General features: G+C 36.1%; 1 protein-coding gene across 4 annotated transcripts in view; it reads right to left on the reverse strand.

The window, feature by feature from the left end:
- The window catches only part of GPSM2 (G protein signaling modulator 2), a 63,786-nt gene that overhangs the window by 24,582 nt on the left and 11,822 nt on the right, over window positions 1-27,382 (reverse strand). For 2 of the 4 annotated variants that reach the window (XM_024119707.3, XM_055084389.1), the window contains exons 2-10: window positions 24,889-25,191; window positions 15,671-15,892; window positions 15,153-15,288; window positions 14,655-14,797; window positions 14,006-14,129; window positions 13,777-13,892; window positions 10,891-11,046; window positions 9,661-9,769; window positions 8,663-8,792 (exon numbers count right to left, since the gene is read on the reverse strand). In XM_024119707.3, coding sequence (XP_023975475.1) covers window positions 8,663-8,792; window positions 9,661-9,769; window positions 10,891-11,046; window positions 13,777-13,892; window positions 14,006-14,129; window positions 14,655-14,797; window positions 15,153-15,288; window positions 15,671-15,892; window positions 24,889-24,944 — 1,192 coding nt within the window. In that variant the 5' untranslated portion in view covers window positions 24,945-25,191. The remainder of the gene's footprint in view (window positions 1-8,662; window positions 8,793-9,660; window positions 9,770-10,890; window positions 11,047-13,776; window positions 13,893-14,005; window positions 14,130-14,654; window positions 14,798-15,152; window positions 15,289-15,670; window positions 15,893-24,888; window positions 25,192-27,382) is intronic. The other 2 variants (XM_024119708.3, XM_024119709.3) reach the window with 2 other exon arrangements.

The raw sequence follows: 27,382 nt of genomic DNA on the forward strand, positions 1-27,382 counted from the left end.
AGATGAATGGATAAAGAATATGTGGCACATATATACAATGGAATATTACTCAGCCATAAAAAGAAACGAAATTGCGTTATTTGTAGTGAGATGGATGGACCTAGAGTTTGTCATATAGAGTGAAGTAAATCAGAAAGAGAAAAACAAATACCGTATGCTAACACATATATGTGGAATCTAAAAAAAAAAAAAGGTTCTGAAAAACCTAGGGGCAGGACAGGAATAAAGATGCAGACATAGAGAATGGACTTGAGGACATGGGGAGGGGGAAGGGTAAGCTGGGACAAATGTAAAACAGCTAGGTAGTGGGAAGCAGCCACATAGCACAGGGAAATCAGCTCGGTGCTTCGTGTCCACCTAGAAGGGTGGGATAGGGAGGGTGGGAGGGAGATGCAAGAGGGAGGAGCTATGGGGATGTATGTGTATGTATAGCTAATTCACTCTGTTATACAGCAGAAACTAACACACCAATGTAAAGCAATTATACTCCAATAAAGATGTTAAAAAAAAAAGACTGTTGCTCCACTTTATAAGCTCCATTTTAAATGTGAAGTGCTCTAATGATCTTCTTTGAGGCATGGTGATAGTAGGAACTGGCTCCCACACCTTATTCTATTCAGACAGTTTTATTCTAGGAATAGTGTTGTAGGAAATAGATTAAAAATATTAAATTACTTTTGAATACATACCATCAGAAAACAAATACTCACATAATGTGGTTGTTACTGTTTATGATGTCAAGAATTTTCTTCCCTGATAAGAAACTCTTGAAGATAAAGAATGAAATAAATACATCTTCTAAAACAATAAGCTCACAAAATAATGAGGCTGGTTGCAGTGCTCTCAGAGTTTAATTGGAAAACACAGTCACTGAGAAGGTAATCTGAACTAAGACTATAAATTTTTGTAAAGAATCATCATCTGTAACAAGCCTTTTACTTCATTTATTCTTAGCTATTTCACATAAAGAGAAAAAATTTTTCTTTAAGAAATTGGATGCACTAGAAAGTAATGAAATCTAAAGTCATTCTTTTTGTACAAAGTGAATCTGTAAACCTCTCCAGTTGCTACCCTTTCAGTCCCTTTCTTTGAGACTTTTACTTGAAGGGGGTGGGGTAAGGGAACGTAGGTTCTCAACAGGTTGCCTTCTTTCCATAAGTAGCTCCTGCCCTGGGTTTTCTTGTCACAAAAATCTGTAACTTTTCCAACTCTGAAAATTATTTCAGTCAAATTGTGTATCATGTGCTTACTTTGTAAAATAGAAGAACTTTGAGAAGCAAAAAAAAAAAAAAAAAAAAGGAAAAAAGAAAAAGAAACTACGACTAACACATTAACTCCCCCTTTTGTAATTCCCCCCATAACTTCCCTCTTCCTCCCTAAGTTTTTATATTTTCATTATATATGTATATATCTCTAAGCAGTGGAGATTATTATATAACATTACATAAGTGGTCTCATACTGTGTATGTTCTCTAACTTGCTTTCTTTGAGCAACCTCATGTTTGTGAGATTCATCCAAGTTGGTATGAGTAGTTTAATTTTCATTGTGATTTTAGGACTAGGAAAGCATATACCCTTTCTATTGGTGACAGCTATTTAGGTTGCTTCCAATCATTTGTCATGATAAGCAATATTACTACAGAAATTCTTAGAAATATCTCGTGTACATGAGCAAGCCTTTGTTCCAGTCTGGATAACAGATGAGTGTAACTGGGAGTGGAACTGCTAGATCATATGGTTGGTACATCTTCAACTCTACCAGAATAGTGCCAGACTACTCTTTTGAATACACCAATTTCTACTCCTATCAACACTGCATAAAAGTTTCTATTACCTGTATTGTTTCAATACTGGTGTTATCAGGCCTTTTAATTTTCATCCACCTCATCCACCAATATTACCTCACTATGGTTTTCCCTGATTAGTTAAATACCTTTTCACATATTTATGGGCTATTTGTGTTTCTTCTGTTCATCACTTTTGCCTTTTAGTTAGGTTATTTGTCTTGTTTTTAATTCACAGGAGTTCTTATAAATTGAGGATACAAATCCTTTTTTAATCATCTGTGTAGTAAATGTCCTCTCAGTTTGTGTTTTATCTCTTTACAGTTTCTTTTAATGAAATGAAGTTCTTAATTTCAGTGTCAATCTTTTCCGTAATGGTTTTGTTTTTGTGTTTTGAGAAACCCTTCCCCTCTCTGATATCATGAAGATATTCTCCTTTATTTTCAGAGGTAAGTACAGCATACTGATTGAACAGACCAATCACTCACTGTGATATGACCTTGGGCAACTACCTCTCTGTGATTTTCTCATTTGTAAAGGACAACTATACCTACCTCATAGATCACTGTGTGATGATAAATGCACCATCATCTGTAATGGGGTCAGTATAATGCCTGGTAAGTAGTAAGCATTCAGCAAGTGTTAGCTGGCTGATCATAATTATTGCTCTAAATCTGTCTTTCATATTTAAATCCTTGATCCATCAAGAATTTATTTTTGTGTTATATTAATTTCCATATATGCAAGGATTATAGACTCTATATTCCATTCCATTGGTCTATTTGTCTCTACGCCAGTAACACACTGTCTTCATTACTGTAGCTTTATAATCTTTATATCTGTAGAGAAAGCACTTCTCATCTCGTTTTTCATCAGGAATGTTTTGGCTTTGAGTTCTTAGCCCTTTTTTCTTTCATATACATTCATGAACAACCTGGTCAAGTTCCACAAAAAAACTGTCATTATTTGCTTGGCAGCACACCGAATTTATATCAATTGGGGAAGAACTGACATCCTTTAAAATATTTAGTTTTCTGATAGGCACAATTCCTGAGAGAAATGTGTTTAAATTTCCCCTTATGGTTCTGATTTTCCCATTTCTCCTTTTAGTCAGTTTTGCTTTATATACACTGAAGTTTTGTTATTAGGCTTGCTAGATATATACAAATTTAAGCCTTTTATCTTCCTGGTGAATTGAATTCTTAACCATTGTGAAGTGACTGTCTTCATTTCTAACAAGTCTTTTGCCTTAAAGTACATTTTATCTGATATTAATACAGCTGCACCAGCTTTTTCTTGATCAGTTTTTCCATGGTATGTTTTTTCAATCCTTTTATTTTCAGGCTTAGTTGGATTTTATTCTTTTACCAATCTGATACTCCTGGTCCTTTAAATGGAACGTTTACATTTAATAGAATTACTGATATATTTGGATATTTGAGCTATTTTCTCCTTTACTATGTTTACTGGTATATTACATTAATTGATTTCCTGATATTCAGTCCACTTGAATTCCTGTTTATTTGTTTTAAATACACTGTGGGTTTGGTTTGCAAATATTTTGTTTAAAATTTTTACAGGGCTTCCCTGGTGGCGCAGTGGTTGGGAGTCCGCTTGCCGATGCAGGGGACGTGGGTTCATGCCCCGGTCCGGGAGGATCCCGCGTGCCGTGGAGCGGCTGGGCCCGTGAGCCAATGGCTGCTGGGCCTGCATGTCCGGAGCCTGTGCTCTGCAGCGGGAGGGGCCACAGCGGTGAGAGGCCCACATACCGTGTAAAAAAAAAAAAAAAATAATAAAATAAAATAAAATGTTTACATCTATGTTCATGAGTAAAGATTTGCCTGTAATTTTCCTTTCTTGTACATACTGTTCTTGTCTAGTTTGGATATCAAGGTTATACTATTCTCAGAAAGACTGATAAAGTGTTCCCACTTTTCTACTTACCTATAAAATTTTATGGAAGTTTGGAATCAATTTTCTTAAATGTTTGGTAGATCACACTTGTAAAATCACCCTGGCCAGGTATTTTTTCAGTGGAAAGATTTTAAATGACTCATCAAATTTCCCTATGGTTTTAGGCATTAGAGATGCCATCCATTCACATTACATTCTACCATTAGATTTTTCTAGATTCAATTTTGGTAAGCTGCTTTTCTAGAAATTGTCCATTTCTCCTAGGTTTTCAAATAAAATTATTCAAGATAATTTCTTATCTTTTTAATGTCTGCTGCATCTACATTATATCCCCTTCTCTCTCTCTTTTTTTTCCTCAAATAATCTTGCTGTAGATTTGTTAGTCTTTTTAAAGAACCAAATTTGGGTTTTTAAAAATTCTCTCTATTGAATCTTTGTTTTAAATTCATTAATTTCTGCTATTATTTCTTGCCTTCTACTTTCTTTTGAGTTTTTTGTGTTTTGGTTTGTTTTTAACTTTTTAAAAGCCGGATACTTAGGTCACTGAGTCTTTTTCCTTTTTTTTTTTTTTTTTTTTTTTTGCGGTACGCGGGCCTCTCACTGTTGTGGCCTCTCCCGTTGCGGAGCACAGGCTCCGGACGCGCAGGCTCGGCAGCCATGGCTCAGGGGCCCAGCCGCTCCGCGGCATGTGGGATCTTCCCGGACCGGGGCACGAACCCGTGTCCCCTGCATCGGCAGGCGGACTCTCAACCACTGCGCCACCAGGGAAGCCCGAGTCTTTTTCCTTTTAAAATATGATACAATATAAATTTTGCTCTAAGAACTAATGTTAAGTTGTATTACATAAATTATAATTCAATCCTAAGTCATTTTCTAATTTTATTTATGATTTCTTCTTAAATCATACCATAAGTTACTTAGAAGTGTGTATTTTCAAATGAATATGTTTTATACATTATCTTCTTGTTAATTTCCAACTGAACTGCACTGTGTTCAGGGCATGAAATCTATGTGATACAGCTTCCTTCAAATTTGTTGGTTTGGCATGTGGTCAAATTTTTGGACCTGTTTCATGAATGTTTCAAAAGAATGTGAATTGATTAGTTGCTTGACACAGTAATCTGTATGTCCATTAAATCAGTGTGATCCATATTTTTAACTGTGACCCATATTAAGAAATATGTTTGGAATCTAAACAAATAAAATGAATAAATGTAAGAAAACAGAAACAGACTCTCAGATACAGGCAAGAAACTAATGGTTATCAGTGGGGAAAGAAAAAAGGAGAGGGGCAAGATAGGAGTAGGGTATTAAGAGGTACAAACTACAATGTATAAAACAAATAAGATGCAAGGATATACTGTACAACACAGGGAATATAGCCAATGTTTTATAGTAACTTTAAATGGAATATAATCTATAAAAATTTTGAATTGCTATGTTGTACACCTGAAACTAACATAATAATGTAGATCCACTATAACTTTAAATACATTTGCATTACAACCCTAAATACACTTACACAAACGTAGAACAAAATCTCCACACAACAGTACTTGCCCTTATTATGTATGATAACCCCATTAATATGTATGTATATGTGTGTGTATGTATTTAATGTTAGTTGCAACACCTGAGATTGATTTTATAACTCATTAACTGGGTCAAACACACAATTTGAAAAACACATCAAGCCCATTAATTGTGGTCAAATCCTCTATATTATTACTGATATCTGACTCCTGATTTTTACCTATCAATTACTGAGAGATATGTTAAAATCACATTAAGCTAGGAGTATCAGCTAAGACAGACTCTGAAGCCAGACCGACTAGGTTGAACTCCCATCTCTACCACTTACAAAGGTAACCCCAGGAAATTTACTTAACCTCTCCTGCCTCCTAGAGTTGTTAGGATTAAATGAGTTAAAACAGGCAAAGCACTGCCTGGGCACATAGTAAGCACTCAATAATTGTTAGCTATTATTATTTTTTTCAAATCTGCATGATCATTTTTGTTATTCCTTTGTTTCAATTCTGTTATTCCTGTAAACATTTAATCATAGTCATTTTATGTTCTGAAGATCTTGGTGACCTGATTTTGCTTTTGTTTGTTTTCTTACTCATTTTGGCTCGTTTCTTTAGGTATTTGGTAATTTGTTATTGTTGTTGTTGTGAGCCTTTAGAGGCCTGGACAAAGGATGGCTTGCTTACCTCCAGAAAATATTTGATCTTACTTCTGCTAAGTCCCTAGGAGTATTTCTAACCCAAAAGCACTTTAATGGATTGGGCTTTCTTATACTGTGCAGGTAGAATAAATCAAATTCCAAACCAGTGTGTAGACAGGCTTATGAATTCAGATTCTTATGGGAGACTCCTTTTCTCCACCCTGAGCCAACACCAGAAATATACAAGTTTTCTTGTTTCTTTTGGCTGCACCACATGGCATGCGGGATTTTCATTCCCCAACTAGGGATTGAACCCGTGCCCCCTGCAGTGGAAGCACGGAGTCTTAACCACTGGACTGCCAGAGAAGTCCCTATACAAGTTTTCTTGCAGTTCCTTTGGCCAGCAGGCTTTTCCAGGCACTAGGGATACAGCAATGAACCTAAGAGACCAAAAAATACCTGTCTTCATGGAGCCAAAGTGAGCAGGGGGTGTGGAAGGAAATGATAAAGCAGTCTGGGCCCAGATTACAGGGCCTTTTAGCCACGATGAGGACTGAAGATTTAGTTCCAGGTATGATGGGAAGTCACTGGAGGGTTCTGAGCAGAGAAATGACATGACTTGATTCACATTTTTAAAAAGCACTGTGGCTGCCCTGTGGAAGTCAGTGTGAGGGATCAACAGCCGAAACAAAAGAAACAGTTGCAAGGCTAATGCTCTACTGGGAGATGTTGGCAGCTTGTACTAAGATTGTTGCAGTGTACATTGTAAGAGAGATTAGGGATCTATTTTGAAGGTAGGGTTTCTGACAGGTTGGATGTAGGAGTGGGTGGGAGAAAGGGAACAAGGATGGCCCTTAGGTTTTTGGCCTGAACACTGGTGTGAATCATGGTACCATTTCCTGAGACAGGGCAGACTGAAGGAAGAACATGTTTGGGGAGAAAAAAACAACTGATCCATTTTGGATGTGTGAAGTTTTAGATGCCAATTAGATATTTAAGTGGAAATGTTAAATATATGAAACTCCAACTCAAGACAGAAATTATGACTGGAAATATCAATTTGAAAATAATCAGCATATAGATGATATAAAAGCCAACCGACTGAATGAAATCATCTAGAGTTGTGCTGTCTGATATAGTAGCCACTAGCCACATGTGGCTTTTAAAACTTTAACTAATTAAAGTTAAATAATATTTAAAAATTCACTTCTTTTTGCACTAGCCACATTTCAAGTGCTCAACAGTCACATACGGCTAGAGGCTACTATATTGGACAGCACAGATACAGAACATTTCCATCTTCACAGAAAGTTCTATTAGAAGAAATGATCTAGAGTGGAGGATAAGAGGAAAAAGGATAAAATCAGAAAGGAAGGAAGGATATGGATGGACAGAAGATAGAGAAGGAGAGAGGGAAGAGGGAAGGGAGAAGAGGTCCAGCAACGGAACCCCAGGTACTACAAATGTCAAGGATTGGAAAGATGAGGAAGACAGGGGAGTTATGAAGACAGAGTGGCCAGTGAGGTGGAGGCAAGCCAGAAAAAGAGGGTGATCCTGGAGGCCAAACGAACAAAGCACTATGAGGAGGGAATGATCAGCTACAGGAAATATTGCTGAGAAATCAAATATGCTGACATCTATAACTGATCAACGTATTTGGTAAAATGGAGTTCTCTGGTAACCTTGAAAAGGTTTTAGTATCATGATGGGGCCAAAGCCAGAGTCCAGTGGTTTGAAGAGAGAATGGGAAGTGAAGAAGTAAAGACAAGGAACAGTGATGTTATTTTCAAGTTTTCTTGTAAAGGGGAACAAAGGAATAGGTCTATAGCTAGAGCAGTCCATGAGGACAAGTGATAATTTGCTAAAATATGAGAGCTATTACAACTTAACCAACTTGAAAATTAAACACAGGAAAACCTTTTAGCCCATTATTCAATTACAAAGTATACGGTCCAGTTTACTATACTGTTCATACTTCAGTATCATTTTTCAATTAAATGTTCTTTCAAAGTCTTAGATGACTAGCCACTAATTTCTTTTTCTTCTTCCTTTTCTTTGTATGGGTTAAAGGAGGAAATTGGGAGGATAAAAGCTAGATTTTTCACTGACTTTCAAGTTCAAAACATCTGTCTGTGTCAGTAATTTTGTTTTCAGACTGAGAATTTTTTAAGCCTTGGCTGGATCTTTAAAATGGATCTCACATAGAGTTACACATAGATGGTATCCAAAAACGTGGTTCTACTCTTGTTCCTTTTTATTTTTTTAATCAAAAGTAGGTGTTTTTTTTTCACTTAGAAACAGAGACATTATAGCATATTTTTTTCTTATAGCAATGTCAAAACCAAATCAGCACCTAAAGAAAATTTCTGGGATTTCTGAATTAAAAAAAAAAAATCCTAGGAGATTCCCCCTTAGAAATGAAACGGGGGGAATAAAAGCTAAACAAAAATCAAATACGTAAAGACATTTGAAACAAAGAGGTTAAACAATAAAATGTTTTAATTTTCACATCTTCACATTTATAAATTTTTGAGTGAGCCTAGAGATACAGAATTTAAATGTATTAAAAAAAATTTAAACAAAATAGTTATACCTTTACCATTTCTAAGTTCATGATAAAAGCTATAAAGTACTATATTCCATACTGATAAATTAATGGGACAGTGGTAAAGCAAAAAAGTATAAAAGTTGAGCTTCCTATGTCATATATCTCTCTGGATATGGTAAACATGAGATAAGTAATTTAAATGTAAATCTTGAGGATAAAGAAATTGGGTTTTGAAGACCTAATACTTACCATGCAAACTGTTATCAACTTCAATATTTTCAGACATCATTGAATTGTTTGTGCTGTAGCTCAGACCAAGAACCATTTGAAGATCTGACAGATTGAGTTGTGCCGTTAGTTCACCACTTCTATCCCCAACCTACAACCACAAGCATTTATACTTTAGAGTAGTATTTAAAGTAAAGAATGGTGAAGGTTAGTTGAAAATGTTGTCAACCTAAAACTGGAAGAAACTATAGAGAGATGAAAATAGTTATTTTAAAATTATAATACTATGAATGAAATGGGTTTTTTCATTAATAGTATTTTAAAGAAGAAAAGTTACTAAAATATGACAAGAGGACAGATAACTACATTCTACCAATTCTTTACTTCTCTGAATATTAGATTGCTCTTAATCTCTATGATCACCTTAAATAATAAAGTAGGTTACTCTGTGACACGTTAACTTGGCATCACATGAATACAATTTCCTTAGAATACTGTATTTCCATCCTATAGTAACAGTATTTATTAAGCTAGCACTAGACATTATACTCGGTACTTTTATATACTTTATCTCTAATCTGTATAACAATTTGCAAAGCAGATATTATTATTATTATTCCTATTTTACAGATGAGAGAAATGATGCTCAGAAAAGTTTCCAAGCTCAAATAGCCAGCAAATGGCAGAACTGTAACAGGAACCAGTCCTTGATTCTAAGAGCCATGTTCTTCCTTTCAAACCATGCTACTTTTCCACGTAGAGATGGGGGGACAGTGGAGGCACATGTTAGTAATTCTCCCATTCCTCCATGTCAGTCTTTCCTTCCTGTCTTCCTATATCAAGGCCAGTGCAAACATACCACTGATCTGTATCTCAAAATGCTCTGTGCAGTTCTTATGCCAAGAGAAGAATATATAATTAAATTTATTACTCAGCCATATAGGAGCATTCTAGAGAAATAATAGGGCTGCAGATCTGTGAATCACAATAGCACATATAACAATTTTTTAGTTTCATACCTCTCTTGAAATTTCCAAGTGCTTTTCAGCAAAATGCATTGCTTGATCATGATTTCCTAGAGCTGTGTATGCATTTCCTAAGCTCCAACATGCTCTTCCTTCACCAATTCTACAAAATAATTCAAAGCTAACATGCAGTTATCTGAAAGGAGGTCTGTGTGAAGAATAAAATCTATCTAGTAGTAATTAAAGGCATAAACAATGCTTTGGATTTATTTGGTCTTTCTTATAAAGAACAAACTATCATAATACTAGAGACATACAGTTAGCCTGCTTCAGGTTTCACATCCGTGGATTCAACCGTGATCTAAGAAACGCCCCAGATATAGCCAACTGTACTACACCATTTTACATAAGAGACTTGAGCTTCCATGGCTTTTGGTATCCACAGGGATCCTAGAACCAAACCCCTGCAGATATCAAGGGACGACTGTATTAGAATAACCAGATAATAATGAACTCAGAGTCAAGTTTTAAAATGGAAAACATCCTTTTTAAACATGCAGTATATTATAAATAAAGTCTCAGGGATAGGTCTTGCAGTTCAACTACCCCATTTTCTTTCCATGGCATCCTTACCAGGATTCAGTCTGTAATCATTCAGTCTGTATTTGAACACCATGAGGAAGAGAGAACTCACCTCTTGAGGTAGCATACTTCATTCTGAATAACTGTACAGAGTTCTTCATACTGAGATAAAAATCTATCCTACTAAAGCAAACATCACAGACTAAAGTCCTGCACAGATATTCTGTTTTTTCATACAGTTTAAAAATAATGAAGAATTAACCATCAATATTTAAAAATCAGAAGATTTTATATGAAACTCAGGACTTCCAGCTTCTCTTGAAAAAAGAGGCGGCTCTGGATCCTCATTCCTGCCAGGCAACACTTAGCCGGAATTGAATAGCAGCTGTCCCCTTAACGCTGTTGGGCCTATTAATTTCACTACAATTTCCACACTGATCTAGTCAGGAGGACCTTTGCAGGCAACTGAGTTTGTGACCTATTTACTGATCTTGGTTCAAGGTTATATGGAACCATTCTAATCCTCTCTAGCCCTTCAAACAGTAACATACAGAGGATGTTACTGAAACAGAGGAAATACCTTAAAAAGGAATTAAAAAGAAAACAAAGGAAACAAAAAAAGAAATTTAAAGGAAATATTCTAGGGATTCAACAATGTATCTACATTTTATCGTAACTATAGTACAAAGGTATATAACTTACCTATCATTTAGCTCTTGAGCAATTGCTAAGTGCTTTAGATGATAATCAATGGCCTTTTCATAGTCTTGAAGTAAAGTATATGTGTTTCCAAGACTGTAGCAAGACTGTGCTTCTACAGCTCTGTCTTTAAGCTGTCGAGCCAATAGTAGTGTCTTTCTGAAAAAAGAAATTAATTCTTACATAATGGCTATTATAACTATATTGGCTACAATAACCATAAAATAAAACTCACTTTTCCTCCTGCCTTTAAAGTAAATCTGTTTTAGATCCTAATATCCCATATTTTCTCCATTACTTCTAGATAAAATGAAAACATGTCCTTGAAACACAAAAAGCAAATCCAGACTTTTAGAATAAATGTAGGAGTCCTATTAATTCCCCAGAGAAAAGGAGAACAGATGCATGAGATCAAGTGCCTCTAAAGATTAACACAGTATTTTTAACATTAAAAAAAAACTTTCGCTGTTGCAGTGCAATAACGTAAAGTAAGTTTGTCCACATACCCTCTTTTCAATCATACTGTTGCCTTTACATTTTGTCAAAATTGAAAATACTTAGTTAAAATTGTTATGTATAGGCCATTAGTCACTGATTCATGAAAAATATTAAATGCTACATTTAAATATTAACCAAAGTCTACCTTGTGGAATCAACAAGAAGCTAGTGTAGCAATTAAGAGCATGGACCCTAGAGCTAGGCTGACTGGGTTCAAATCCCAACTTTGTCAGTAGCTCTGTGACTGGGGCAGGTCACTCACCCTCTCTATGCACTAATTTCCTTTTACATAAAATGGGGAAAACACCTCACAGGGGTTTGTGAGGATTAAAACGTGCTTAGAATAGCATCTTGCTCACAATAGATGCTAATAAATGTTAATATGTTTTGTTATTATTATCATCAGTGTTTAAATCTACAGATGCTTTTTGGATCCACTAATTTAAATGACTCTTTCCTATAATTTCTGCCAAACAGTATAAATACTTCATATCATTTATAACTATATGATAATGCGATAGTTTTTTTTAAGCAAACAAACCTGAAATTATATGTTTAATGATGATACCTTTAAAGCTGTTACCTTGGGAGGCTACACGCTTGTTCTAACATTGCCTGCCCTCTCAAACACTTTTTTTTTTTTTTTTTTTTTTTTTTTTGCGGTACGCGGGCCTCTCACCACTTTTGGAAGACTTTTGGAATTGCTTCCGGCCCTGTGGCACAACCCTTTCTGGCACGCTGTTATTCTTTGAGAGTACAGCTAATTTGTAAATGGTTGGAAGTCTTTCTGGAACCAAACTCAATTACTAAAGTAGGTTTACCAAACTACTGCTTTCTGTCCTTTCTATTATGGATCTATAATGTTAAGAGAGTTTTCTTGTGTGGCCCTGAAAACAATTCCAAAGAAGAGTTCCAAATTTTTTTTTTTTTTTTTTTGCGGTACATGGGCCTCTCACCGTCGTGGTCCCTCCCGCTGCAGAGCACAGGCTCCGGACGCGCAGGCCCAGCGGCCATGGCCCGCGGGCCCAGCCGCTCCGCAGCATGTGGGACCCTCCCAGACCGGGGCACAAGCCCGCATCCCCTGCATTGGCAGGCGGACTCCCAACCACTGCGCCACCAGGGAAGCCCCCCCAAAATGTTTTTAATCAATATTTTTGGAATATGTGTAAAGTTCTGAGTTCTACCTGTTTGTGGGTGTGTGGGGCAGGGGTAAATTTCATTACTTAATACTCATGCTTCTTTAGTCAGACAGCCACCATCCACTTTATTACAGAACTTTTCAGTATTTAATACAAGTACATCATTTATTAAGACTTTTCTATGTGTTTTGGATTTAAAATATAAGAAACTTTTGTATTTAAAATCAAAACATATGCTCCTTGTATAGTGATGTACTTTATTTGGAAGGATATTTCACATCTAACTAGTCATAACTAGTCAACCAACAAATATCAACCATTAGTTGAAGTTTAAAGGAGGATGGGATGATATTCTAGTTTTTTAGACGGACCAAAAGCAATTTTACCTTTTTTTTTAGATGATGAACTTTCCAGAACTCTCTCACGGATTTTTCAACAATAACATATAAATCAATCAAGACTGTGTCTTTGGTTCAGTCAAACTGCCTTCTGCCTAAGGTCTGTATGGGTGTTCAGTTCCCACTAATTAGAGAAAACTCCGAACAATCTAGAAAGCACAGGGCAGGCAATATGAAGCAGTTTAAACTTTGCTATCATGTATGCTTCAAGTCTACAGATAGATTAAAGAGACCCTGCCACAGAAGCTGGGAGTACTAACTCCTCGAGTAAGTGAAAGGGGCCTCAGCTTACAGCGAGGATCAAAGCTGGGCAGAGAGGGTGGGAGGATAACTGCTCAATAAGATGGTAGGATGATGGCGGGAAATTCAGTGATCACTGGAGGAAACTAGGGCATCTATTTGTTACCAAGCTTTATTGTGGCCTCTCTGCAAAGCCGTAACTGGTGGTGGTGGTGTGGGAGCATATAACTATACACACCATACATGCTAAACAGGTTTAAAGGATTTTAAATGTTTAGAATCTCATTAAAAATAATGTTTTAAAGATAAAAGCTAATAAAAATATAAAGGGGCCATACTGCTGCTATTAAATCTTAGGTACAGTAATATGTATTGAGCGCCGTGTGCCAGGTACTGTGCTAAATAAGTGCTTAATATATTCTTTCATTCAATCCTCATAACAATTCCAAAAGCCAAGTATCGATATCTTCCATTACAGATGAGAAGACTGAGACTTAGAAAGCCCAAGGTTCTGCTGCTTGTATGCAGCAAAAAAGTTTTAAACCCAAAGCCTATGATTCTTTGGATTGCATAACTACCCATTTCACATTTATCTACAGAAATATTAGACTAACCTATAGTATTCAGAGGCAGTTTCAAATTCACCAAGAAATATATACGCATTTCCAAGGTTGCTATATGCTCTTCTTTCAGCTGCTTTATCTCCAAATTCTTTTGCAATAAGGAGACGCTGAAAAAGAAAATTTTAATTAGATGTAACTATAATAAAACTAAAGAATAATCTAATCACTGTTCAAAACATTGATGGAGAAAACGACCTGGCTCCAAAGCCTTGCATCATACCTGCTCATGAGCTATAACTGCATCCCTGAAGTTGCCAAGGAGGTAATGCGTGTTTCCAAGATTGCCAAAGGCACGTCCTTGGGCTGCTCGGTCGCCCAAAGCAGTCACTAGTGATAGGTTTTCCCTAAGTGATAATAAAAAGTTGTGAAAAAATGAGTTTGAGAAAAACATTTATTGACTTTATTTACAAATCTAAACTCTTTATCAGGAAAAAAATATTTAAATAAGCCTACAACCATAATGTGCCACATTTAAAAGATATAGCTATGCTGGAGGGTGATTATAGGAAATAACTGGGAACATTTTACTCAACCATTCAGGTAGGTTTCTGCCCAGAGTCCAGGACAGAGTTAATCTTAGAACCCCTATAGCTAAAAAGTTCTATGAAATTCTATTGATAAAAGACTAAGTTTACTCCAAAGAACTTAGACTAACTGTTGATGCTTCTTGTTTGTGCCACTAAGTAGCACTGGTCTGCAGTGAAAGTTTTCCTGGGGAGGGAGGGGATTACTTCTAATACAACACTATAACATTTTAGCAATGATTTGATGGTTTATTTTACTTACCAGTCTATGATTTTAAAACCTTTGCCAAACTTAAAAACTTACTACTGGCTTGGGTGGGCCACATGACTGCTGATGCTACTCACTCATAATAATCCACGGCTGCCTGCAGAGCGTTTCTTACTTCTTCTGGAAATTCTCCTACGTCCTGAGGACCAGGGCAGCCAAAACTTTTCCCTTTGGCGTGATACACATTTCCAAGATTGTAAAGTGCTCTTGCTTCTCCCACCTAGATGAAGATAACAGCAGTTTACAATTTGAAATCAGAGGCCAGGTATTATAATGCTATCACATATATTTATTCATAATATCCTTGATATTATGGTCAAGAGAAAGAAATGTTTACATTAGCCATCCATACAGAACCAAACACATGACTACTTATGGAAGAAGGTCCTCTCGTTATTTCTTTTTTCTCATCTATTAAAAATTTTTCATTATGTTTCTCTTTTTCTTCCATTTTCCTACAAATACTTTTTTTTGGTATTAACTTTTAGATAAACTACAGTATAATTAAATAGGATTAAAACACAAAGCAATTTCAATGAAAACATTTGGCCTACCATCTAATGTTTCCTTATTACCTTGTCGTTAAGCTCTCTGGAAATATCTAGGTGTCGCTGACAACAAACTATAGCTTCATCAAAATTCCCAAGAACCTTTAAGGTGTTTCCCAGATTACCACTAGCTTTAGCTTCCCCCAACTGGTCTCCAATAGTCCTGGGGTGAAAAAAAAAGAAAAAAAGCAAATGGTGTGTTAAAATATAAAGCAGCCAGAATACAGTTTTCTCTAGAGAACAGTTGACATGCTTAAGGTAAGAAAGACCCATTAGCCTTGAAACCTACTTTATTTAAAAATCTTAAACTTACATTTCTGTATTTAAATTTAATTAATTTTCATTCATTTAATTAAACTCTAGCATCATTTCACTACTATTCATTTACTTAATTAAACTGTGTTCAGCCTAAAGATTAGTTTTAAAATTCAATGCTAATAAATTAGAACTCACTAAATGTAATGAATTGTTAGTTTTTTTAATTGAATGAAAATGTGTTTTAAAGTGACAGTTAATTTAGGGAGAATTCAGCTTAAATTAATTACCTTGCAAGAGTTAAATCATGATGATGGTATTCTAATGCTTTGGCATAATCATGCAAATAGAAATAAGCATTGCCCAGCTGGCTGTAAATAGCACTAAGTGTTTTTAGGTCTTCAGTTCCAACTTGAACTGCAGCTTCAAAGAAGGACACACCAGCACGGCAGTCTCCTGATTTACACAGACGCTCCCCTTCCAACGCCAGTTCTAGGCAAGAAGCTTCCATTCTATAAAATTATATAGGACAGACATTTACAAGATTACATTACAAACGCACCACAGTGTTTTCACTTCCAGTGATATAATTTAAATGTGGACTGTGGCTACTCTTGCTTACAACAGCAGCCTCTATAATTGAAGTATATACACATTATTGATAAAAGAGTAAACTATTATTTATAGCAAAAGCTTATTTGCCTATTCAAATGTCTCTCAGCTACAGAGGTCTTTTTTATATGATAGCTAAAGACCTCTATATGGAGCTGATGAAATAAAATTCGTGTTTTATGGCAAGATGAGAAAAATTTAAACTTAAAATTTTTCTTTGACCATTTGGCCTCCTTCCTCCCCTTTATTGTGTATTGCACATCTGCATTAACCAGACATCTTTAGGAGACAACATTCCTTCTTAATCTCATCAAGGGTCACAACTCCTTAGGAGATAACCTTCCTTCTTAATCTTTAAGGGGCCACGATGACCCCATGACCCACTACTTGCTTTGTTGACCCATTACTTGCTTTGTGTAAATCTGGATTGTGTAAAATGTCAATAATACGTCATCTAATGTACAGCCCTCTGTCTCAAAAACATACATAACTCAAACAGGTAGAACAATTCTCCGAGTTTTCTGAGAGGTGTTCCCGGGTTATAATCTTCAATTTGGCTTGAATAAAATTTTCCATTTCTTTCTTAGATCCACTGATTAATTTTTTCATCGACAGAGCTCATTTTACTTGGCTCACCCAGAGCAACCTACTTTACCAATAAGAGAACCTAGTAGTTTTTCCTAAACTGTTCTGAACTGTGGCAGACTTACAGACTTTCTGAGAGTTTGGGGAGAATAGGGGTGCCTGTGGGAGGTTTAGTCCTATAACTAATACTCTTCTCTATCCAGGTATGCAGGTGATCTACTCAACCTGTCCATCAACCCCTTCTACCACACATCCCTATCTCATACTCGTGTCCATGCACGTGCACGAGCACACACACACACCCCCTTCCCCGTCTTATCACCACAGGATCACCTATACCTTAGAAAAATAGAGGAGCAAAATATCTTGATGCACAAGGTACACTTCTATGAAAGAACTAAGTGTTAAGAAACTTTATGTTAGGAAGCAATGATTTAAAGATTTGCAGAAATTCTAATTCTCAAAGTCTGTCACTGAATTTTAAAAGCCAGAAAAATTAAGTTACTATAAACATATCTAGGAGAAAAAGCACCATTACTTCCGATTCTAATCCTAACCTTTAGTAGGTGCCCTTCACCAAAGTTGCCATTGTGTTTCTTCAACATTTTCATGATTTCTGCCATGTCTATGTACTACATAATCATTCACTTAAATGTGTTTCTAAAAATTGGCAAATTCCTTTAAATTGGCACATGCCGTTAAAAAAAAAAATCTAGTTTCATCCAAAGCAGTATCTACGAAACTGTGAGTTTGATGTGATACTTACGTTCATTTTCTAATGCATCTCAAAACAAATATGGAAGTATTAAAATAAAAAAGCGAGTAAAATTACCTTATGTACCACCAGTGGTATAACACCATCCTTTGGAAGACTCTGATTTAGCTCATCAAGAATTTTAATTTTTGGAGCAGCACTAAATTACTCCTTACTACAATTAGCTTTGAGCAACTCTACCAGAGTGGTGGTTCTTGATCCTGGCTGCACAACAGCAGAGCTCACACGGAGCATTTTTTAAAACTCAATGCTGGTGGACTTGAGGACATGGGGAGGGGGAAGGGTAAGCTGTGACAAAGTGAGAGAGTGGCAGGGACATATATGCACTACCAAATGTAAATTAGATAGCTAGTGGGAAGCTGCCGCATAGCACAGGGAGACCACCTCTGTGCTTTGTGACCATGAGAGGGGTGGGATAGGGAGGGGGGGAGGGAGGGAGACACAAGAGGGAAGAGATATGGGAACATATGTATATGTATAACTGATTCACTTTGTTGTAAAGGAGAAACTAACACACTATTGTAAAACAGTTATACTCCAATAAAGATGTTAAAAAAAAAAACAAAAAACTCAATGCTGGGTCCCACTCCCCTGGGCGTGAGGTCTGTCGCCAGTATTGTTTAAAAGCCCCCAAGTAATTCCAATGTACAAGGCAGGTTGAGTATCACTGCTTTAACAGGAAATATGAGTTAAACCACCACTCACTCTAAACTCATTCAAGTATGATTACACTTTGTATTTTTAGTAGCAGGTCAATTAATATGTTTCTTCAGGTGCTGTCTTTTAGTCTATAAAACTTCAAGTTTCCTTAGAGTCATAAATTAAAATGGAATTGTAAAAGTGGAAAATGAACCAGGTGAAGCTAAATGAAAACTCTGGACTAAGATTAATAGAGCCAATTAACAAAGGTTCAAAGCAGACTTCTGGCTCAGAATAAGCAGATGAAAGTAGTCATCTCTGACAGATAATTTTTAAGTTTTACATCCAGGTACCTTTTTTTAATAATTCAGGTGATTTAGCCAAAGGCTACTGTTTGTTCACAGTTAGACTGGTGACTTCACCCTCCCTTTATGGGTCAAAGTAAAATAATGCAAGTTAACCTCTTTTTAACATTTTGCTTCAACATTAGACTAGGGAGCAGGGGTGGGGGGAGAGCTAAAGCATGTGGAAATATAAATCAGTTTACTGGAAACCTTAAATTGCTGTATTTATTTTTCTTTATAGGTCATTTCAAATTTAAAAAGCCTATTTTTGTCTTTCACAAGTGACAACTGCCCTTTGGAACTGTATTTTTGAAGATGAAAGAGTTAAAAAAAAAAGATTTTTTTTTTGTTTAAGGTTTTATAAGGTTACTGGTGTATTGCATGTGTGAAGAGAAATGAGTCAGCAAAAGATTAATATGTAAAAATGTGGTTTTATTTTCGCTAGATGAAGTACCTGAACTAATTGCCTTTATTTGTGTAAATACTAAAACCACTGAACTTCTAAGAATTATCATAGGGAAAAAAATTGGAAAAGGTATTTTTACATATAAAATACATTGCTTTTTTTCTATAACAAATTTTAATTTAAGCATGATACCAATTATGGAAAAAAAATATATATTGAGCAATTTCACTGCTAGGAATTTATCTTAAAGCTACACGTACACAAATTCAAAAGGATATATGTAAAAGGATGGTCACAGCAGCAAAAAACTACCAACAATTTAAATGCCCATCACTAGAGTATTGTTTAAAAAAAATTACATGCCACCATACAATGGAATACTAATGATGGCACATGATTTCACCGAGGGAGAGGTAGAGAAATAGTCACACCAGAACCATCAGTTCAGGACAATTAGGTTGCTGGCCAGGAAATTAGAGATAAGGCTATTGATGAAACAAAATTATTTTTAAGGCAGGACAAAAAAAATTAACATAAAATTTTCTTTGCCACTTGAGCCATTACCCTCTCCCCTTTAGTGTGCATTGTACACCTGCATTATAATTAACTAGAGCCCCTTAGAAGACACAGGAATGCCTACCCGCCAAAAAAAAAAAAAAGAAAAGGCAATTCCTCCTGGAGCCAGCAGGTAACTCATTAAACACACAACATTCCTTTCTCAATCCTGTAAGGGTCACAATAATCCACTACTCACCTTGCTGGACTATGTAAACTGTCAACATGTTACTTTGACGTAAAACCCTTTGTCTCAAAAACTTTTATGACTGTGCATTAACCTCTCAAAGACAGAACAGTCCTTAAAGCTTTCTGAAAGACTGTCTCCCAAGTTATAATCCTCAGTCAGGTTGGCACAAATAAAATTTTCCCTTTCTAAGACTGACTATTGATTAATTTTTTGTCAGCACTATTCATATGTAAAAACTGGAAGTTAATAACAGTATATCCATATAAAACACAGAAGCATCTTCTTCAAATAAATATCTTCACCACAAATATGTGACCTTCTGGACTTAAACTTATACAACATTACAATGGAACCATCAATCCAAATGTTGTTGCCTCTAACAAAAGTTAGCTATAAGGATGAATGGTATCATAAGAGCTACAAATTTTTAAAAAGGTACTTTACATAATTCTCATTGGAAACAGTGGTAGCCACCTGGAACCCTGCTGGCTACACAGCTGTCTTTAAAGTACATGAGGTGAGACTGCCCTACAGGAGAACCTACCTTAGAAAAGTCATTTCAGTAACGAATGCCCAAAATAAAGCTCAAAACTCTCTAGCTTATTATAGTTTATTTTGACATATATTATGGCTCTGGTATATTTTATTGGAAGATAAGTCAATATTCTGGCAAAATCTCCAACACCTCAAACATACCTAATTGCAAAACAGCCAACGCAGGTTGGTTTATAAATTTTTTAGAAGATCATTAAATAGTAACAGAGAAAGTAATTTCATATCCTCTCTGTCTCTATGAGAGAATAGAATTACTTCATTTGTTTACCAGCTGGGTTGAAAACAAAGAACATACCCAGAGTAGAAGACAAACCAGGAAAATAGCTCTCCATTAAAATACATCCCACGTACAAAGTTTCTTTTATTCTTCCTAACGGCCTATTTAATTATATAATCAAAAAAGTACATTTCTAATAACTATAAAGACAGTATTACTATCCTTGACGGAAATGTTTTCATTTTTGTTAACAGACTGAACATTATAGCTTTAATTCCTCATCTTCTGCACAAACACATCATTTCAATTTATTTTAATTTTTATATCTTATTGTTTTTTACTTTTCTTCTACAACTTGATTTTTTTTTACCTCCTTATTTTTTGTTTCTTGTGTTTATAGTATATCAATGAAAGCAAAAGAGGATTAAAATCTTGACGCTACAACATTTAAAAAAATTTAATAACTGATTTTGTCCAAATCTGACAGGACTTACATACTAATTAAGAATAAATGATGGGATTCAGGACTTAAGATCAAAGCGAGTGCCCTGCATCTTCTCCATTGTGCTGTCTTCTGTGGCAGTCCACTCTCTCATTACAGCCCTTAGCTCCACCTTCTATGTGTTCTACTTGGGCGTGGATCTTTTCCATTACCAGTCCTAGCCCCCATAAACAATTTTCATCCATCCAATTTACCACATATATCTAATTATTCCAGTTTACTTTATAAAAGGGAAAGTGCAAAACCATCTTGATTTAAATTTAAATTTTGGTAACTTAGTTTTAAAGTGATTCTAACTATATATTATATCAAATTTAATTCTCAAAATGATGCTCTGAGATGGGTATTATTACAGAAGCGGAAACTGATGCTCAGTGACCTGCTTAAGATCATACAATGACACATCTGAGAAGTGAAATCCTGTCTTTGTCTCCAAATCCAGTGTTCTTTCCACCACTCCACATTACCTCAAACTATTCTTCAGAAAGAATATTATTAACAACTATATTTATCTATCAAAAGTGAAGAATTCAACACCAAAACTGTATTCCTTGACAACTTATGTGCAATAATCTAATTTTTACATTAAAGTACTGAAATGTTTGTTATTCACAGTAACAAGTATGAACAAGGACATTTCTCAAAGAAATACAAAACTAGAGAAACTAGTATGATGAACCTGATACATCCATCCTTCTACATCAACAATTACCAATATATGATACATTATCAATATATATTTCATCTTTACTTCCACCCTCACTCTACAACTTCAGATTCTTTTGAAGTATATTCCAGAATGCATATAATTTCATTAGTAAATATTTTAGTATGTAACTCTAAAAGATAAGGAGCCATTTTCAAAAATTATAATCAGGACTTCCCTGGTGGCACAGTGGTTAGCAATCTGCTTGCCAATGCAGGGGACATGGGTTCGATCTCTGGTCTGGGAAGACCCCACATGCCACAGAGAAACTAAGCCCATGTGCCACAACTACTGAGCCTGTGCTCTAGAGCCCGTGAGCCACAACTACTGAGCCCACGTGCCACAACTACTGAAGCCTGTGCGTCTAGAGCCTGTGCTCCGCAACAAGAAGTTACTGCAATGAGAAGCCCATGCACCGCAATGAACAGTAGCCCCTGCTTGCCGCAACTACAGAAAGCCCGCGCGCAGTAACGAAGGCCCAACGCAGCCAAAAAATAAAAAATAAATTTTTTAAAATATATAATCACAGTATTATCATTCCTAAAAAATTTAACGATAGTTATTTAAAATCAATTGCACACTTTTTAAAAGTTTAGAAACAAATCCCATTTTACTATCAGTTTCCATTTCTCTCTGCCTCCACAAATAAGTTGTAAACTATTTCATAAAGCATTCTGATATCTCTCAGGTTTCTTAGTGTCTGAAGAATTATTCCACTTCAAAATTACAAACTTATTGTGCCACAGAAGCTCCTCCAGAGATAGATGAGGACCTCCTCAATGAAAGAACCAGATAGATAAAACTTTACATGCTAAGTGTTTTCCACAGTAAAAAAATAACCTATATTGGGCCATAACTCCTAACACAAGGAATACAAACTATTACCTGCAGTTATCCAATAATCCAGTCAGTGTATAGAATACTGATCTTACAGCACTGATGAAACCAGAGATTTGTTTGGTATAGTCTTACTACAAGCAGTTGAGTTTTAAATTTCTTTTGGTGAAGTCCTATATCAATGTATAACCATGTTTGACCTATGCTATATCATGAAAAAAGGATGAATCTAAGACCTTCTTATAGGCAGAGGTACAATCCGCTCCTGCTTATCTATTATTGTTACAATATTAAGAAGTAAACCACTCTTGAAAACGTTTAGCAAGACAGATAAACATCTTACCAGGTTCATCTGATGGTTATGTCCAGTGAAGTTCAATGGACAATTCCATCAAATGTGGACTACAAGCCAGACCACAGGCTAGGCATCATGGCTGCCCTAAGGGAGCTAAATGGTCAAAGAAGGGGTGGTGGGGACTTCCCTGATGGTCCAGTGATTAAAACTCTGCACTTCCACTGCAGGGGGTGCGGGTTCTATCCATGGTCAGGGGAACTGAGATCTCACATGGCACACGGTGCAGCCAAAAAATAAAAATTAAAAAAAAAAAAAGAAAAGAAGGGAGTGGCAGGGAGGAGGAGACAAACATATAAACAGATACATTGAATTTTAATACAGTTGGTGCTAAGAAAGAGATATGCACACGATATGTGAGGGCATATAGCCAAACTATGGAGTTTAGAAATGGTTTCCAAGAGGAGAATATTTCTGAACTGAATCTTAGATATTGAGTAGAATTAGCTAAACCAAGAAAGTGGGAAGGGCATTCAAGTCATAGGGTGTAGCATGAGCAAAGGCCCTGAGTCATGCACAGGGAACCAGAGCTCAAAGTGCAAGGTGAGGACTGGCAGGAAGTAAGGATGAAGGAATAGGTAGAGGCCAGGCAATGCAAGCTCTTGTATACTATATTAAGTGTGGCTCTGCCCTACAGGTGACTAGGAGCCACCAAAGGGATTAAAGCACAGGTTGCGTGGTTAACTCTGTGTTTTTAGACAGAGCCCTCTAGAGGCAAATTTAAAAGACAGATTCCAAGTAGAGAGAATGGAGAAGGCAGGGAGTCTGGAGGGAAGATGATTTAGTTCACTGCTACACTGAACTGTAGCAGTGGTGGGGAGGATCCAGATGGATGGATAAATCTGAGCAACATTTAGGAGGTAAAACTGGCAAGACTTCACATTGGATACAGAGGTTCCTGGAACTATGCCCCAGAGGGTAGAGCGAGAGCATTTCTATTAAAAGCTCATTTTAATTATGGTGAATGTCTTCCATTTTCTTTTATTTGAAAATTTTAAATTTTTAATAGAAATGCTCTCAGCTTACCTATTTAAACTTCCTTGGCACCATGCCCTAACATGGACCATCTGCTCCAAAGCAAAGGACAGTAAATCTCCTCACTATTTCCTATGCATGTGTTAAGACATCCAAAATTTGGTATCAAACATCTTCACTCATTAGGGATTTGAATACTATTCAAAGCCATAAGTTCTGATGTTTTTTAAATATTATTAAATAACTTATAACAGTTTTGATAAGGAATCTATTAATATCTAATCACCTTACTAATAACTGTCTTCCATTCTCATATTTGTTTGTCTTTATTTTAGTTTAGTACAATGACCAGAACTTCCAAAATAAATGTTAAATAATGATGATGCAGATATTCTTGCTTTCTTCCTAAATGTATCAGAAATGTCATTAATATTTTACCACTAAATTTTTTTTTTTCTGGCCGCACTGGGTCTTCGTTGTTGCTCATGGGCTTTCTCTAGTTGCGGCGAGCAGGGGCTACTTTTCGTTGCAGTGCACAGGCTTCTCACTGCAGTGGCTTCTCTTGTTGTGGAGCATGGGCTCTAGGTGTGCAGGCTTCAGTGGTTGTGGCACACAGTCTCAGTAGTTGTGGCGCACAGGCTCAGTAGTTGTGGCGCACGGGCTTAGTTGCTCCGCGGCATGTGGGATCTTCCCGGACCAGGGCTTGAATCCATGTCCCCTGCATTGGCAGGTGGATTCTTAACCACTGCACCACCAGGGAAGCCCCCAGTTTTACCACTAAATATTAAACTATTAGTTTATCATGTTTAGAAAGTACCCACCCATTCCAACATTAATACCCATTTTTTAAAAGCTCATTTATAAAAGATCACTAAAAATTTTAACAGAAAAATTAGGTCATTCAGCCAACCACACTACAAAATCCATCCTCTGCCCTCAGAGATTCAGAAATATATTTCATTTTTATATTTGCATTATATAAAGAGTAACAAAGTTTAAAGTAACTATTCATAAACTCTTCCACAGAACATTAATAAACAAACTATAGTAAATAATTGGTCTCTACTACCATTTTCCTATAGAAAGGATATAAAAACTTATAACAACCACAACAAAAAGAAAACACTGCTTAAAGGAGATTCTAACTATGGCTAGTATACTTTTAGTACTTTCAAATTTAAATTTGAAAAGATCAGAGTTAAATACACGTGTTTAAATAAGTATTTAAAATTACCCACTAAGAAAGCAGTAGTCTTACCTGTAACGAACATGAAAAGAATGGTCTTCCCTCATGCTTATCAGATTTTCCTCCATCGAGTCATATTATAAGCTGGGTATAATAAGAAATTATTTTATTTTGTGCCAATCCAGTTCTACAATATAGAGTTGTTGCAGAACACTGTCTGGTTAGTATATTAATGAGTTGGTGTTAATACATCCTAAGCTCCTGCTTCTTCTTTATTAATAACGAAAGGAGGTCAATGTCAGACAGCTTAAAGGTTCAAAATGTGTCCCAAATCCTTGCGTCTCTGGCCCTTTCAGCAGCACTTCAGCAACATTTCTGCAAAAGGAATACAAGATGTTTTGCTTGAAGTCCTATTTTCAAAGAATAACCTAAAGTACTTCCAAGCTGTATATAATCACACAGTAACTTCACAGACTGCTGTCCTGTCAATTATGGGAGAAAACCAGCAGAGGGCTTAATTGTCAGAGGGCTTCTAAATAAGGATGTGAGTATATGATATTTATTTGAGACCTGTACTTTAATTTTTTAAATTGGTTTGAAATAAATAATTTTATGTAATATTTTCTATTACAAACATAGAAGAATATGTATGATATTAGTATCTTAAAATTATGATACTTCAAGATTTTAAAAACTGCTATTAACAAGTAAAATGAAATTTCAATAATTCATTTGAACAAGTCAATCCTAAACTCTGTAAACATATTTCTTCAAAGAAGATGTTTGTGCTGATAATATTACAAATTATCATTTGTTCTCAAGGCACATCTTATTTAAAATCTTTAAGGATTTTTAAATGTTTTCACTAAGTACAAAAGAAAATTAGGAAATATGTGTATGGTAGAATGACACAATAGCACCCACTTTAAGATAAAGAACATTAGCACTGCCTTTGAAGTCTCCCAGGTGCCGCAACCTAACCCATCTAAGGTGATCTCTAAACTGAATTGTGTTCATTATTTCCTTGCTTCACTTTATAACTTTGCCACAACTGTCTGTATAGGTTTAAATTATATATTGTTTAGTTTTGTATGGTTTTGTTCAACATTATGTTTCTGAGATTCACCTCGCTTGTTGTTGTACATAGCTACAATCTGCATGTTTTATTGCTGTATCACATTCCATTGTATACCAAATGTATTTTTCATTCTGCTGTTGATGGGCATTTGGCTTGTAGTTTTTCAGATTTTGTTTTGCTACTATTAAAAGTTTTGCTATGTACATTGAAACTAGTAACTCAAATTACTGGTTAAACAGGACAGCAGATAAACTAAAGAGAGAATGAATGTACTAGAAGAATATCTGAAGAGTTTACCCAGACATACACAAATAGATAGAGATGAAAAATACTAAAGAGCAGTTCAGAGAAAAGGAAAGACAAAAATGAAAGGCTCTAAAAGAGGTCTAACTAGAGTACCAAAAAGAAAAACAGAAAAAGGAGCAAAGGCAAAATCTTCAGTGATAAACACTGAGAATTTTTCAGAATCAAAGACAGACATTAATTAGCAGATTGAAGAAGCACACTAAGTCCTAAGCAGGCCAAATAAAAATGAATCAATATCCAGATATACCACAGAGAAACAACAGACCATCATATATAAACTATAACCTCTACAGGAGTGGTCATGGGACTCCCCTGCTGCCCTCCCGGACCCCAGGAGTGGTCACAGGTCCCCACGACTGCCTGCCCGAACTCCAAGAGTGGTTGCAAGCCACCTCTGCTGCCATCGCATGCTCCAGGGGCGTGCCTGAGCCGCCACCGCCACCACCGAGGACCCCAGGACAGGGCACCTGCCACCGCATGGGCACACCCTCTATCAACGGGATGACAACCAGCACATGCTGAGGAAAGAGGCGACAGACATCCATACTAAAACAGCCCGCGCACCAAATACATTAAACTCACACAAGCAACACAGAGACACCCCCACATATAAACAGCCCTCTGAGACCGCAGTAGGTAACTGTTTCTCCTAAACTCACAGAGTAAGAGAAATATAAGCAAAATGAAGAAGCAGAGGAACCACTCCCAGTTAAAAGACCAAGAGCATCCCCCTGAAAGAAAATGAAGCAGACCTCTTCAGCCTAATAGACACAAATTTCAAAATGGAGCTAATGAAAATACTGAAGGAATTAAGAAAGGCTATCAACAGAAATGCAGAGTATTGTAAAACAGAACTAGAAACTATAAAGAGGAACCAAGAAAAATTAGAAAACTCATTTGCAGAGATGAAAGCTAAGCTAAAAGCAATGAAGAGCAGATTGAATAATGCAGAAGAATGAATAAGTGACCTGGAAGATAGAATAATGGAAATCACCCAATCAGGACAGCAGATAGAAAGTCAAATGAAAAAAAAAAACAAAAGCAATATGAGAGACCTATGGGATAATATAAAGCATGCCAACCTACACATAATAGGGATGCCAGAAGAGGAAGAAAGAGAAAAGAAGATTGAAATGTATTTGAAGAAACTACGGTTGAAAACTTTCCAAACCTAAAGAAGGA

The sequence above is a fragment of the Physeter macrocephalus genome, chromosome 4, assembly GCF_002837175.3.
Source record: "Physeter macrocephalus isolate SW-GA chromosome 4, ASM283717v5, whole genome shotgun sequence".
NCBI lineage: Eukaryota > Metazoa > Chordata > Mammalia > Artiodactyla > Physeteridae > Physeter > Physeter macrocephalus.